General features: G+C 40.8%; 1 protein-coding gene across 1 annotated transcript in view; it reads right to left on the bottom strand.

Moving 5' to 3' along the window:
- The window catches only part of zranb3 (zinc finger, RAN-binding domain containing 3), a 117,066-nt gene that overhangs the window by 23,869 nt on the left and 76,521 nt on the right, over window positions 1-16,676 (bottom strand). Inside the window, exon 16 of the mRNA XM_063466374.1 lies at window positions 6,172-6,276. Coding sequence (XP_063322444.1) covers window positions 6,172-6,276 — 105 coding nt within the window. The remainder of the gene's footprint in view (window positions 1-6,171; window positions 6,277-16,676) is intronic.

Raw genomic sequence — 16,676 nt, 5'->3', positions numbered from 1 at the left:
GATTATATAACATATGTACAACATGTATCATGACAGTTATCTATATATAATACATGTGATATTTATATAACACACTAATATCCCCCAAAAAAGTAATGTTTATGTACCTCTGATTTAATAAAAATTAATGGATTGCTAATGCTTTCACAGACATGAGGTTCTATAAACAGCAATGAGGAAGTTTGTATTGTAACCCAATGATATCAGAGACAGAAGCCCAACCATCAGATCAGCACTTGGTGAATGTGGGGCAGACGACCTCTCTTTTGAAGAGGACTGACTGCAATTTTCTTGGATTGATTCTGATATCCGATTTTTTCCAAGTGTGACCTGCCCATACAGATTTTTGCTGATTCCAGTTTTCTGTCCAGGAACTAGAATTGACAGCATATACAAACAAAAAAACCCACTTTTTCTTCAATATTAAATTCTATTTTTATAATAAAATGAATTATCACACTTTATATTTCCCCCAAACTACAGTAAGGTACGGGCATTTCTCTCACTTAAGCAACTGAAAATAAAGTGCTCTGCTCTGGGCAGCAACAGACATTTATCTTACCAAGCAGAAGAAGGTGTAGTGGATTTACACTGAAGCTGAGGTCTGGACAGCTTTAACTTTAACCACTTTGCCTTTGTTAGCGTCTTCAAAATGTCCATGTTTAGCTGTGTAAGGGTGGGTTAACTGTCTGATTAGGTCTGTCTAATGTCTATGCTAATGCAAATGTCTAACAACATGAGCATTAGCATTTGCAATGTTAGCGTTTGCCTCTGAGTGTGCGCACAACTATCTGATAACAGCAATGAGCTATGTGACATTAACCATCCGGTCTCTGGTCAAGTATGCTGGAAAGTGCTGGCTTGTCAATTAGTGCATCTATTTAATTCAATTTTATTTTTAATTGGCCAAATCTCAAGAAGAGTTGCCTCAAAGTGCTTTATATTGTAAGAAGACCCAACAATAATACAAAGAAAACAGAGAAAATCCCAACAATCAACAAACATCCTGTGAGCTAGCACTTTGGCGACAGTGGGAAAGAAAACCCCCTTTTAAAAGGAAGAAACTATGGATTCAAGGTCACCTGATCCAATCCTAAATATAGGCTTTAAAAAAGGACATTTTTAAGCCTAATCTTAAAAGTAGAGATAGTGTCTGTCTCTCGAATCCAAACTGGAATATGGTTCCACAGAAGAGGTGCCTGAAAGCTCAAGCATCTGCCTCCCATTCTACTTTTAAATACTCAAGGAACCACAGGTAAGCCAGCAGTCTGAGAGCGCAGCGCTCTAATGGGGTGATGCAGTGCTATAATGTCATTAAGATAAAATGGGGCCAGATTATTCAAGACCTCGTATGTGAGGAGCATAAAAGCATCTCTGCTTTTATCAGGAACAGACAGTACCAGAGTCAGCGAGTCTACTGCGACTCATTTTGCACATATTTTCACAAAACCAGAACAACGGCATTTAAAACCACAAGCGATACTAAATTATTATCGCCCGTAACATCCTTGAGAATGAAGGCAAGTAGTACTCTGTCATTAGGAACTTGGTGTCAGGAGTCAAATCACAGCATCAAGCCGAACGTCATGTGCCGGTAGAGCACAGAAACCCTCCTCTACAGCGAGACAGTCTTCCTCCTGACAGGAGGAAAGTAGAAATGAAGACTGTGGGTAAGCTTAGCGAAAATCTGAAATAGTAATTGTGCTGCCAGGCCGTCAGAGGTTAGATGAGAGCCAAAAAGTTGAATCAGATGTCAAAAGTTGAAACTAAGGAGGAGAGTGGGATGCTCCTTCCAGCTTGCAGATTGGCCGAAGGTCAGACAGGTTAATAGGTGAGACGTGTGGGTGGAAACAGAGGGTGCTTTGAGTTTCACTGTGTATCTGGACAAAGATGTATGATAATGATACTTTTATCCTTTAAGTTTTACTTTTTTCTTGCTGCTAAATGATACTCCAAAGGCTAAAAACAAAACAAAATCATTGGTCCCAGTGGTTTTTGTCTTTTTTAGGAAACCTTCATGATGGTGTTTATACAGATGTGGAATTAATATGTAAAATTCTATCTAAACTGTATCATGGTTACAGCCAGGTTCCTGGGACATTTATAACACCTGGGTATTACTTTAACAGAACACATGTCTAAATGTCACAGACCAGACTGACATACACAATGTGCTCTGTCCTCCTCGAGTTTCTCACTTCACTAAAACAGAAAATAGGAAAAAAAACTTATAGGTTCAAAAAATAGAACAAACATCAAAAGTTTATGTGCTTCTAGTTGCCAAAGATAAACACAAACCTCTCCACAATGACCAAAGACTTTTTTGTCTCTCACTTTGCACTACAATTTCACTCGTGTGTCACATTATAATGTTTATAAAATGCAAGTGCAGGGGCTAAAGTGGGCTGGAACTATCTGGAGCAGCGTCCTGGCTACCTTCATTATATCCAATAGGCAGACTTCCTTCGAATAAGTTAATCTTTTATGCACTGGAGCCTGGTTTCACTTCCAGAGACATCAGGGATATACTTGCTCAGTAACAGCAATAACCTCCCATGGCCTGCTTACACCTTTCATTCAACACATGCCCTTTTTCTTCCTATCGCTATGATGCCTTCATGGTACATATGTAAATAAAGGCTTTGCCATATACAGTGTCATGAAAAACTATTTTCCTTCTTCCAGATTTCTTTGTTTTTTCCCATATTTGTCACACTTACATGTTTCAGATCATCCAACAAATTTCAACAAAGATAAATTCAAAAAGCAAGAATGCAATTAATTGCAAGCGTTAATAGCAAGCAATAGTTGGCAATAAGTTTAGCTGTGTAGTTTGTGGAGCTCAATCTTTGTAAAGGCAAGTGTTTTTTAGTATGAACATCCTGTTTAAGGTCATGCCAAAGCACCTTCACTGGATTAAGTCTGGACTTTGATTAGGCTGCTCCAAAATCTTCATCTCGGGGGTTTGTTTCAGAGGTGGACTTGTTGGAGTGTTTTGGATCATTGTCCTGCTGGAAAACCTGAGTGCGCTTGAGCTTCAGGGCACAAACTGATGGCTGGACATTTTCCTTCATAATTTTCTGGTAGAGAGCAGAATTAATGATTGCATCAATTAATAGATCAATGCACTGTCAAGGATACTTGAGGGTGCATGGGAGTTTGCCCACCTAGTCTACATTTGTTTTGTGGATTTGGAGAAGCATTCAACCGTGTCCCACGGAGTGTCCTGTGGGAGGTGCTCCGGGAGTATGGGGTGTTTGGCTCATTGCTACAGGCCATTCGATCCTTATACAACTGTTGCAAGAGTTTGGTCTGCATAACCGGCAATAAGTTGGACTCATTCGTGGTGGGTGACGGGCTCCAGTATGGCTGCCCTTTGTCACAGATTCTGTTTATAATTTTTAAGGACATAATTTTTAGGTGTAGCCAAGTGGCGGAAGGCTTTTATCTGGTTGGTCTCAGAATCTCATTTCTGCCGGAAAAGGGTGGAGTGCTCACTCCGGGTCAGGGACGAGTTCCTGCCCCAAGTGGAAGAGTTCAAGTATCTCGAGGTGTTGTTCACAAGTGAGGGGAGAAGGGAGCGGGAGATCGACAAACGGATTGGTACTGCGGCTGCAGTGATTCGGACACTGTACCGGTCTGTCATGGTGAAGAGAGAGCTGAGTGTAAAAGCGAAGCTCTCAATGTACCGATCGATCTACGTCCCTACCCTCACCTATGGTCACGAGCTGTGGGTAGTGACCAAAAGAGCGAGATTGCGGATACAAGTGGCAGAAATGAGCTTCCTCATTTGGCTGGCCTCTCCCTTAGAGATAGGGTGAGAAGTTCAGCCATCCGGGAGGGGCTCAGAGTAGAGCCACTGCTCCTCCACATCGAAATGAGCCAGTTGAGGTGGTTCGGGCATGTGACAAGGATGCCTCCTGGGAGAGATGTTCCAGGCATGTCTCACTGGGAGAAGACCGCGGGATAGACCCAGGACATGCTGGAGAGATTATATCTCTTGGCTGGCCTGGGAACGCCTTGGTGTTTCCCCGGACAAGCTGTAGGAGGTGGCTGGGGAGAGGGAGGACTTGGCTAGTCTGCTTAGGCTGCTGCCCCCGCGACCCGGCCCCGGATAAGCGGAAGAAGATGGATGGAAGATGAATGGATGGATGGATGGATGAATCAATTAACGGAAGTAGTTCACATCCTGAAGCATCTAAACAGGCCCAGACCATCACACTACCACCACCATGTTTGACCCTTGCTTTGATGTTCTTTATATGAATTTTTTGTCTCGTCAGTCCACAGATTATTTTCCCAAAAGTCTCGGGATCATCAAGATGTGTTTTGGTAAGAGTGAGGTGGGCCATTTTAATCGTTTTGATCTTTTTGTTTTTCACCTTCGAACTCTTCCACAGATGCCATTTTTAACAGTCTCTTTCTTATTGTTGTTCCTTACTTTATTTTGAAGCAAACATTCTCCTTTTCCAGTTTGTTCTGGACTTTTAACAGTTTCACAACCACTTTGCAATTAGTTTAAGTGAGTGTGCAACTGTGGTAAACTGCTAGTGACCAAAGAAATAGCTAGAAAATTCTGGATGCAGCACCACATACCTCTTTGTGACTTATTACACCAATCAATTGCAAGTAATTTCCTGCGACCTCTTGCCAAACAGTTTGATAATACACGTTTTCCTGGCGACCATTTACCAGTCTCTAGGCCTGACTGACTGAAGTTATAACCACAGAGCTCAAAGTGTGAGCACAGAAGCCCCACCCACCATCTGTTAAAACCTTCTGTTTGGCAGGGCCAGCCAATCACAAGAATGTTAATTTAAAGGGGTCTGGTAGCTATTTTGGCTTATTTCAGACAAACGATGACCTGAGCCTCGGCACCAAAGCCAACTACAGGTGCAACTTCTCGCTTAATGTAAATAAGGACCGAGTAGCTTTAGTAAGAATATAAAAGCAAAGAGGTTAAAACTGTTTTTGTTGAAAACTATTTGGGTTGTGTTCTCTTCACTAAACTGTATTTTAACCTCAATTAATGATTATCGTCACAGAAACATTATCCAGTTTTCATTAAATACAGATTATTCTAATACATAATCTGTAATTACTGACCATTCATCTCAAAGATGGTTTGATTCATTTGCCAGTGTTGTTGTTCTGGCTGTAGGAGTGTTTACACACCACTGCCTCCCCATCCAAGACGTTTCACATCCCGCATTAAACCGCTTGCTAAGTATTGATTGTGATGGACAATTGGAGTGTAACGGGGCATAAATGATGGGTTGGAGGATGGCTGCAACTCACGCCTCGGTTTAACAAAGCAACATAAACAACGTGACAGGCGGGGCTTCTGTCAGTAGCTGGTACCGACATGGCAGATTGCAGGATTTAATATTAGCTGGTTGGTGCTTTGAGTCGTTTGAGGCGATGATCTGTCTCCTTTAACAACCCTCATAAAACTGCACACTTTCTTTTGCCCGTCTCCTCGGCAGCCCAAACCCCCAAGCCACCCCCCCTCTTTTGTCCTATCTCCATCGTCCGCCACCTCCACTTCCTCGTCCTCCTCCCTCTCCTGCTCTCCTTCTTCAGGCCCTGCAGTAGTGAAACGTGGGCGTCCATACTCCACCTATCTGTCAGGGGCCCAATGGCGCGCTGCTGCTCTTCCTGCTCATGATCAGAGGTGTCATTAGTTTCACATGCCAGTGACACACACACATCCGTTAGGTTTAATAACCTCCGTACTGCCTCGTGTCTCATCTTCACTGGGTCAGTGGAATTGAAGGGATAGCTCCACTGGTGAGATATGAAACTAAATTATCTTAGTCTAAAATTAAGGTCATCCTTAACGCAGCCTATGGGCACACTAAGTGAAAAACTTTTAGCTCCACACTCTAGCATATGCAGACTTTTCCATCATCTTAAATTCTTCTCATGGCTACATTTTTTTGTCTTTGCAATCAATCACGAGAAGCAAACAGTGGCACATCTTATAACCTAGAAGTCAACTTTAGTTTAATTTGCCTTTAAAGTGTTTTAACAGTAACGACAAATTAAGTAGGTACATCTCCCTCGTGTGAATGCCCCAGTCCACGTACACACCCACACACATTCATGAATATCAAAGCGCACGCAAGAGACGCGCACATATCCAGACTCAGCCCGGCGGGAAGGGCAGACCTGTATTCGATTTTCCCTGCGCCGGCTGAAGGCCTCGGGCAGGTCATCCCAGTTGGTTAGTTTGATGTCCAATGGGATGAAACTCAAGTTCAGCGGAGCTCCGTCCTGAAAGATGAGGAGACAGAGACGAAGGAGACAGCCTGAAGCAAAGTTACCACCATCATTCTTAAAGTAAAGTTTTTACTAATATTATTTCTAAACATCTTTAGCCTGACTTATAGTTTGTTACTCCACATTTGCCCTTCATCGTCTAATATGAAGTCTTTGGAGGCAGCCATGCAATCTGTAGTTTTTGAAACATTTTAATTCCAGTTCAGTATAAAGTGCCAATTCAACACAGTCATCTCAAAGAGCTTCATATTTACACGGTAAATACTGAGGAAGAACAACAACCTCTGACAGAACCTGGCTCATGGAGGGGCAGCCTTCTGCATGACTGGCTGACTCCCTATATCTGTGTACCTGGATTTTCTCTAACCCCAGTTGGACAAGCCGTTAGTAAAGGGTAAGGATGGATGGAAAGAGACCTCAAACCAAACCAAAACAAACAAACAAACAAAAGAAACCTCAATAATTTAAAATGGCCAGCAGAGGGCAACTCTTCTGGTTGCTGTAAGGTGTCCAGCAGTATAGAGGGGAAAATGGCCTTAGGGTCCACTGACCTGTGATCAGTGAACACTTTTCTGACAAGCTTATGTGCTCAGATGCTACTTTCAAGTCATACTGAATAGAACAGGAAGCTTATTTTGAGGATGCTAGATATAGCGTGAAATGGAGGCAGATGATTTGCTGTGGCAACCACTAAAGAAGAAGAGGAGTACTGATCAGGCTGACAGCTCATTGGCTAACAGCTTATCAGTCTCAAGTTGTTAGCTAATGAGCCTGCTTTGTCCCTCGGTCAGATCCACCACATACTGGTCACATCTAGTTTCAAAACACTAAGGTGGCTACGACATAAAGGGGACTTCACTAAACAATAAGTGCTCAATTATTGCTAAAGGCATCGTTTATATGCAGTTTATGATGCTAACTATGTAGCTTTATTCACATACATATATATATATTTTATATACTATCTCTAAATTGCGTGTAACCACAGCCAAAGATACAATATAATTCTGCTGAACTAGAAACTGTGCGTCTTCATGGTTATATGAGTTTTAAATAACTATATGACTATATTTATAAATGTACATTTTTATGTAAATCATATGCATTTATGTGTACTTATGTCAGTTCCTCACAACTGAGTCCACTAAATGAAAGCCATGAGACACAGCTGAATAAACACAGTCAGAAATACAGTAATGAGCTAAAAACATCTTAATTAAACTACTATCGACGTTACCAAGCTTCACATGTCATTAAGCCTTCCATTATAGTTTTAAACCTGCCGGGGAATCATTTGTGTATGACTGCCAACAGTAATAAGGATTACAGCTATGTTACAGATCAGCAACCATTCCCAAACACAGGAACAAGTATTCTTTTACAGCAGCCATATAAAGATTCATTCAACTAATATAAACTGATCTGAGAAACATGAATAATTGCATATATATAAAGTAATGGTAAAAACAGCTTAACTATATGACTAAAATTATAACAGCTTTAATACCTTGGTAAGTATTTTATATATTAAAATAGTTAAAATGAATTCACTAAACTCCCCCAAAAGCTGAGAGGAATGGGTAAATGGTAAAACCCAGAGCTCAATAAAAATGCCTCAACACTGAACCTCTAACCCTAACAAAATTACATGAATATTCATTTTATGGCAAGATTCAATTCAATTCAATTCAACTTTATTTATGCAGCGCCAAATGACAACAACAGTCGTCTCAAGGCACTTTATATTTTAAGGTAGACCGTACACTAATACATAAAGAGTCATATGACCCCCTATGAGCAAGCACTTTGGTGACAGTGGGAAGGAAAAACTCCCTTTTAACAGGAAGAAACCTCTGGCAGAACCAGGGTCAGGGAGGGGCGGGGCCATCTGCTGCGACTGGTTGGGGTGAGAGAAGGAAGACAGGATAAAAGACATGCTGTGGAAGGGAGGCAGAGGTTAATAACAAGTATGATTGTTATGGATGAAGAGTACTTCATCCATGTGAGTTATCTGTGGTGTTATACCAGATACAAAACTGAGAACCACTGAAGTAGATCATTACTTAGTCTTTGTATAAAAGGTAATGGATGCTTCATAAACATGTATAGCTATAGCCTATATTTTCCTTTGACAAATGCACTTGAAATTTGAATTTAACACTCAAATTTGAATTTTTTTTCTCTGAGATATACATTTCCACCTGGATAGATTTCAAAGCAGAAGAATATTTAAACAATTCACAAGAAGCACATCCTTCCAGAAACAGTAAGATCAGTTTTCTAGTTCCAACAGGGACAAAAATCTTAGGTAGAAAGTGGTTTCAAAGCAACAACTGTTCACAGATGCCTCAAAACTTTTCCTTCCTACACCTGTGAGACGGGAAGTCTAACGGGATTTATATACTGTAGAGCTGTATTATATAATTATATTTCTTTCGTACAGATTGATATGAATATTAATTCTGGATTAATTATCTGATATTTTCTTCATTTTTTCTGGATGTCAAATTATGAATAAATCACAGTGAGATGCAATAAAACTACCTTGAGGTTGTTTTAAAGGTGTTTTAGGCACACACACAATCACAAATCCACAATTTACTTGAAAATATTATAAATGATAGTAAATAATAGCTTTATTAAGGTCCCAAATTCTATGCACAGTAAAAAATTTTGCAGTTTTGCTCAGGTACAGCACCACAATGGATTCAAATGAAATAATCAAGTTGTGGCAGAAATGTAGACTTTCAGCTTCATGGAAAAATGTTCCATGATTGTTAATAGATTTACAGCCACACAAAAATATTAGCAGTAGCAGAAACTTTAGCAGTGTCCAAATCAATCTGAAGTGTTTGGTGCATTCCTCCCCAGTTTTGGAACAACATTTTTTCCTTTGGAGCTTCTACAAGATCAACTTGTAGAAGATCCAAAGCATGCCACATCATCTGTGAAACATGGCAGAAGCAGTGTGATCCACGAGCATGTACGGCTGCCAATGGAATAGAAGTTTACTGAGGATGTGACCGCTGATAGAAGTAGCAGGAGGAATGCTGAAGAGTAAACGGCTTTACTCTGCTGAGATTTAGCCAAATGCTGAAAAACTTGTGGGACAGTGATTCATAGCACAGATGGCTGAACAGCAGCAAGACCCACAAACGAGCAGCAACTGATGGCGCTGCAGTGAAAGCCTGGCAGAGCATCTTAAGGTAGAAAAATCAGCATTTGAAGATGTCCGTGGTTACTGACTGTATAAGACTGCATCCGAGTATTCGAAGAATTCTTATGTTTAAAACTGCATTAAAATCGGTGGATCAAGAATCAGTTCTTTGCTTTTTGTGGAGCACTTTCCAGAACATCAAACAACGGCTAGGTTGGAAAATGAGCACTTTCAAGTCTGAAGTCATTGTCTGCTGGAAAGGGGTGGACCCCTACTCCAGGTTGGAGATGAGTTGCTGTCTCAAGTGGAAAAGCTCAAGCATCTCAGGGTCATTTTCATACGCAGGGGAGGAGGAAAACAGATGAACCTGTGCAGCTCCTGCGGTGGTACAAGTAATTAACTGGCTTGATATGGTAAACAGAACTCTGATTGTGAAGGTAAAGCCGTCAATTTACAAGTCAATCTCTGTTCCTACCCTCACCTCTGAGCTTCCTCATGAGGTGGGCGTCTGTGCTCATTTGTAGGGCGAGGATGAGGTCCTTAGCCATTAGGGAGTACAAAGCTGCTGCGCCACTGCATCAAAAAGAGCTAGCTTAAGTGGTCTGCGAATCTAACTAGGACGCGTCTCCTGGACACTTCCCAGGTAAGGTTTCGGAAATGTCCAACCAGCAGGAGCTGATGAGGAGGAAAAAGAGAGATCTGGACCTGAATAATTTAAATAAAAAGGATGGATGGATGTACTGACATACGCAGGCAAAATACCTCAAATGATGTCACTGTCCAAATACTTATGGATCTGCAAAGAAGAAAAAATCTGTAGTTTTGGCTAAGATACCCTCACTCCCACTCACAAGGCACAGAGAGGGAGACCCATAAAAAACTATCAGAGGGTCTGTGAAGCAATAAATAGTGCTCGAGCACGCAGTGACACCACTACACTGCACACAGGCCCTTCATGCTTGGACTTTTCTGAGTGGCTCCTCGTGTTTTCCTTTCCAAGCAGTTGGTGAGACGTGGGATTCTGCCGCTGACTCACTGGTGTAACCGAAGCAAACAGAGATACAACCGTTCGCCGAGCGTGCTTTGGAGCGAATCACGAGGCAGCGCCGTTATTGTTTCACTCGCCCGATGAGGAGAAATGTCAGGATAATACTGTGGTTATATAACTTCAAGCTAAGGAGGAGGGATACATCGCAAAGAACCTTGCCGACGCTATCAAATAAATGTTAACTATGTGTCAGAGAAGGTGGGCGTCTCTGTGTGAACTTTCTTTTTTCTCATTAGCTACAAGAGAATAATTTCTTGTAATGCCGTGCATTTCTCTTTTAGATAGCAGACATTAATGAGAGGCATAGTCAAATGCTTGTCCTGCACTGTATCCTCCCAGTTCTTACAATCAGTTCTCTTCTCTCTGGGTGCTGGACACCTGGGCTGAGAATACTGCAATGTCTATGCTTAATGAAGTTTAGAGGAGAGGAAACACAGTGTATCGATTTAGCTTAAAGCACCGCTTTTCATGTGGAGACTCTCTTGCAAGGATGACGTAAAAAGGTTGTGGATTACAACGCTCTGTTATCAGGAGACATGGGAAGTAAGTAAAGTTAAATGAGATCAGTGTCCTCTCCTCTCAGAAGAGCCACAGAGCTGTTTGGATCAAGACAAGCGGGCTGTAAAAGTGGCCTGTAATTACATAAAATAACTCCAGACAGCAAGGAGGATAAAAAACTAATACTAGTGAGTTTTTGAAGGGTTCAGGAGAATAGCTGTCCACTAGCCATGCCCGCTTATTATAATGCTACTCCAAACACAGCGGTGACCTCATTTAAAAGGTTTAAGTTAAATGTTTCCAATGAAAGTGCACAGTGAGGGTCAATAAGTGAGGTACAGGTACCAGGTCCCATCGTATGCCCAACTACAGGTAACTCATATGTTGCTGTATCGTTTGAATTATTTGATATCAGAAAGTTTTGATCCCAAGCTTAATCTCCAGACTGAAAACTTCACTTTTATTCATCTTTTCTGAAGCATTAGGACTCAGCGAGCGTGAGGGCTGTAATTAATGCTGACATTTTAAACTTAGCTTGAAAGTTTGCAGCCCATGAACAGCGCTAATAAAAAGCTTTACAGGGTTCAAACTACAACTGAATAGTTCTTTAGGACTTGGGCTTATTACAAACCAAGGGACACAGCACTGAAGCCTGTTGAAGAGACAGGCTTGGATCTGAAAACAGTATAATAACAGTATCAATACGTAAATGTTAACAAGTGGACTGCAGGGTGCTAGTTAGCTTGCCACACCCCTGTTAACTATTATAATGTTAGCGATGTAGTTTGTTTACTGCGGTTTCTCAAATAATTCTGCCATGACGTATTTCAGAAGCTGAAAAAAGGCCAAAATACCCGGATGTGTTGCTCTCACCTATAAAACTCTCAGAGACTCTTAGTGAAATAGCCATGAATTAAACGCTCTTTAATCCTCACAGAGCCATAGAGCAACAGTACAACTATGTACTTCTCCTGTACAACTCCCGTGCGGAAAATAAAAAGTAACTGCAGGACCTAAACTGTCTGTAATTAGAAACCGAATATACAGTTTTGCAGCGTTCACATGCAATTAGTTTCATTGTGTGCTGTAGCTCATTCTGCACTAAAACTTTAGGGATTGTCTGCAGAGCAATCAGATTTTTAATTACCAACTTACAGAACTTGAATTTAGTTTCATTTAAGTTCTGTAATCTGGCCACACTTTCTTTCTTTATTGGTTGCCATGGTAATTCCTGTGGTAACCAAGGAGCTCATTAGTGATCTTGCTTGTTTTATCCACCTTTATTCTAATATATGTTTGAAGATCCTGTTTCTCTTGTGACAGCATGCATGCATGCATGCATTAGTAACAAAAATAATGAGCATTATGAAGAGGATAAAAAAACAGGAATAAACCCATAAGAATATACCTCACTGTAATTATAGGTAATCATACCGCAGCGGCTTGGAAGCATCTGCATAATCACTGTAAAAAATAACCACAATAAAGAACATTTACCAGGTTATTACTGCTTCATTAGCACTAACTACTGCCAATTTGAAGACCGACAAGCCACTTACCCTCAGAGTTAACTTCAATCAAACAACATCGACTGTACCAAACAAGAAAGAGGCTGATGGGCAGATTCAGGTAAAAGCCACAATCTGGTTTCAGCTCTCAGAGCCACGTCAGGCATGGAGATGATGGTCGGAGAGGACAGGCAGGAGGCAGGAGAAAGGATAAAGCCTAAAGGTTAATACCTGCCGGCAGCCGGCACATGGATTTGGAGATACAAATCAACATTAGGAAGTTTTTTTTTCCTCCCGCGCTGTACCCGCAGTGCAAAGACGCCCATGTGTTTATTTGGATTATGGTAAAATAAATATCATGGAGAGTCAGGGGAATGGTGGAGCGAGTTGTGCTGTAACAGCATGAAGCAGGATTAGAGCCCCGCTAGATGTGATTGAAAAGAGGCACACTATGCTTCCCACTAACAAGCTCATGAGGAAAGCAACTGAAAATATTGGTTTCATTCAAACATAAGATATTATTATTATTATTATTATATAAATAAAAGAAGTATGTTTATTTTCAGGTTGAATAAAATGATGATCAGCCAAAACATTAAAACCACTGACAGTTGCTTTTAATGGTCATCTCTTTGCAATGCCATATGCTGCTGAGAAGCCCTCGTCCTGGTAGTATTTACAATACTTGGACATACTTTAACATGTACCACCCACCTAAACAATGCTGCAGAAGAAGCACATCCCCCTATGACAATGCATCCTGTCACACCGCAAAGAATGCTCAGGAACGCCCCAGGCATTAACCTGGCTCCTAAACTCAAAATTCCACATGATGTCCTCAAACAAAGACAGTCCACTGCACCCCACTTTATATTCCACAGAAACCAAAGGATCCACATCTAGTGTGCCTCCAGCACTACTTATTTAAGTGTATGTATGTATAATTTGTACTCCTGATTAGAGGAAATCTGAAATGAATTTAAACCTATGCATCTGATTCTTGTTTTTTAAGTCAATAAAGATGTTTGCTGTACAATCATTCTACCACTAAAAAGGACTGCTCAAAGAAATCATTAAAACCCAAAATGACCTTGAAATTCATACTAATGAGGAGTGGATGTAAATTTCTGACCACAGCTTTACATACGTATACACACACATACCAATACAGGGGTTACCTTTCATGAGTGACTAAATCTGACAGACAGATTAATGCCCATTACTTGAAATAATTAATGTTTTAGCCTAGCATTGCTACCAGTGATAGCATGGAGAAACCTGCTCAGTAATATAAAAATAATGTGAGGCAATCATGGTGCAGACTATTTCATGCCAATCAGACGGTGTTATCTGTGACTTTTTTTTCCACAGTTTCAAGTAAAGAAATGGGAAAGAAATTTGATACTTTGTTACTATTTTACATGGTAACAAAGTATCTCAGGATTGATTCTGTTATGTGAAGACAAAGAAAAAAACATCCCTTGAATTAGGAGACTTTTTATGCTTTTTTATGCAAGCTCACTTGAGCAATAAGCTCCTTTGAAGCAAACTATAAACAAATGTGGGGTGGCTCAAGACATTTATATGGTTTATTGTGGATATTAGCAGTGTTAGCATCAACTCTGTTCACTATCAGCTTTACAAATGTGCTAAAATAACTGACTTTGTTTTATTTATAAGCTAGGATCATGTATTGTGAGCATGCATACTCATTTTTTACTTTTTTTGAAATATCGTGTCAAGAAGAACCCAAAAAACTGGTTTTTAGGTGTGGCCATTCTGAGTCCATGGGTAAATGGTCTTAGCTCCTGTGACCTGTGCCTTAAGTTCATGACTTCAATTTCTAGTTTCAAGTCTTATTAATCAAAATGTGTAGTTTATAAAATGAAACTCTTCTTTAGTGTCCAGATGGATGATAAAGATGTTTTGGCTTCATAACAGGCTGCTAGTATATGAGAGTACAGTATCTCTCTGTTTACAGTCACTCCTGATGTTTGGTTCCAAAAAGCTAAGATGACGACAGTGAAAACGGGAAACAGAAAACCTTTAGGCGACGTCATTGTAGGTACGTTCATCACTTATACACAGTCTATGGTGTTAGCTCATCAGGCTCACGTTGCACTGGCTTCTAAATATATGGTTACATCCAGTTTCAATAAAACCAAGATGATGATAACCAAAATGTCAACGTTGAGGCTTTACAGTCCAATAACCAAGGGTCTATCATTAACACACAGCTTATGGTTAATTGACTCATTTTTCTCTTTAAAGTCTTTGTTCTGCACTTCTCTGCTGTCACTAATCCTGGACTAAAACTCCACATGCACATCCAAAAGCCTGATGAACGTATAGCTACTGAAGTCTTTCCAGATATTCTAAGAATAAAACAGTCATCGATGTGTGCAGGCCCTGACAAATGTGGATTGCTATACTGCTCCATTATTCAGTGGTCTGTCACATGTAACAACAGCGCAAGAAAAGTCTGAGAAATCACAACATGCCAAACTAATTGTAGTCCAACATATGGTGTTTCTGAATTATCCTCAGGTTCTTCACCACACTTATCAGCTCTTCCTGGTCGTGACAGGAGTCAAAGAACCCACCCACCAAAGAGTAGGGCCAGTGAACCCTTGAATAAAACAACTGTTTGCTGTGCAGTAAATGGACATAAAATTACTAATACTCTCAATATTTCTCATTCAAGCCTCTGTGACAAATCTTCCTCTGATTGTGCCTCGAGTAGCCCCTGTGTGAATACTTTGCCTTGTCCAGGATTATCCCAATGTGACAGCTTTCCAGCCAGAATTCCTCCACTTTATCATTTAAACGACAGCGGGAGACATTTATCTCCTCAGCTTATCGTCTCAGCCACGCGTACATGACACTTGTCTATTGCTGTCAGGCTAAGATTCCACTGGTGATTCAGTTCAGCGTCTTGCTCTTCTTTATGTAAAACCCTCTTGTCTCTTATCTGAGTTAGTGGGGAAGGAATTTGATCCCTCATGAATGAAGCAAAAGGGCGTTAAGTATCACAACGCGATCAATACAAAGGTCTGTTGGCAAGTGGCACTCGAGGGGAGTGTCAAGAATGCACAGGAGCGTAATCAGAGCCATACTGCAGTTAAACTAGCTTGTATTAGTCTGCTGGTGGAAGGACGCGCCACAGGCTTCAATGGTGGAAGGCGCTAAAAGAACATTTGGATTGATTACTGAACAAAACACCAGAACTCTTCAAATAAAAGTGCCTCATGGGTTACTATTAGGCCATTTATATTAGTGCTGATTCTCCTGAACGATAGGCGTCGCCACTCAGACAGAACCTCTGCATCTGCACTGAAGAAGCAGTCAAAACCAGAAATGACAAAGTGTCATCTTTTCAAACTGTTGAAACCTCTCCCTCCAAAGTGTGGCTTGCACCAGCAGATATGATGTCGCTTTCGGCGTTCGGTGCTGTTAGCTAGAACAAGATCAGCGAGTCTAACGGCCCGTTATCGCAGTTCATTTCAAATATAACGTGTTACCGGTGACTGTTGTTTTGGCTGCTGCGCGAGTATTTGTAAAAGTTTCACTCTGTCAATCATAGAAACATGATTTACTCAGATTTCTAGCAGGCAGGTTCCAGCAAAATATGTTTATAATGCTGTGAAAAAGTATATAAAGTACTTCCTCCCTGATTTCTTAGATTTTTGCATAATTGTTTCACTAAAAATTAAAATTCGAGAAAAATTACCTGATTAAATGAAAAATGTATTTTTTAAATAAGCTATCCAAACCTATGTGCCACCTAAACCTCATAAATGGCTGTGCCAGGACAAAAGTCCAGATAAATTAGGATTTTATCAGGATCAAAGCTGTGAGTGCAGTGCCAAAAATCCGGCAGTGTCCTCTAGCGCTTCCTGGACACCTACTATGTGAGGTCTATCAGGCATAAAATCTTCAGTGTCCTACAGAAGAGCTGGAGGGGGTAGCTGGAGAGAAAGAGGTCTGGGCATATCTGATTAGACTGCTGCTCCTGTGACCCAGATAAGTGGCAGAAATTGGATAGATGGAAGCTATCATGACATTGAACTGACTCAGTGATAACAGTAACATTTAAAACCCACATTACTGGTCATACTAAGGCCTCCAGTCACACAGACCAGTCAGAGACTACATAGAAAAATGACTGGTCGGCGAAGATGCT

The sequence above is a fragment of the Pelmatolapia mariae genome, linkage group LG23 (genome assembly GCF_036321145.2).
Source record: "Pelmatolapia mariae isolate MD_Pm_ZW linkage group LG23, Pm_UMD_F_2, whole genome shotgun sequence".
In the NCBI taxonomy this organism is placed as follows: Eukaryota; Metazoa; Chordata; class Actinopteri; order Cichliformes; family Cichlidae; genus Pelmatolapia; species Pelmatolapia mariae.
Note: the sequence above shows the minus strand (reverse complement) of the source record. Positions and strands in the feature narration are given on the sequence as shown.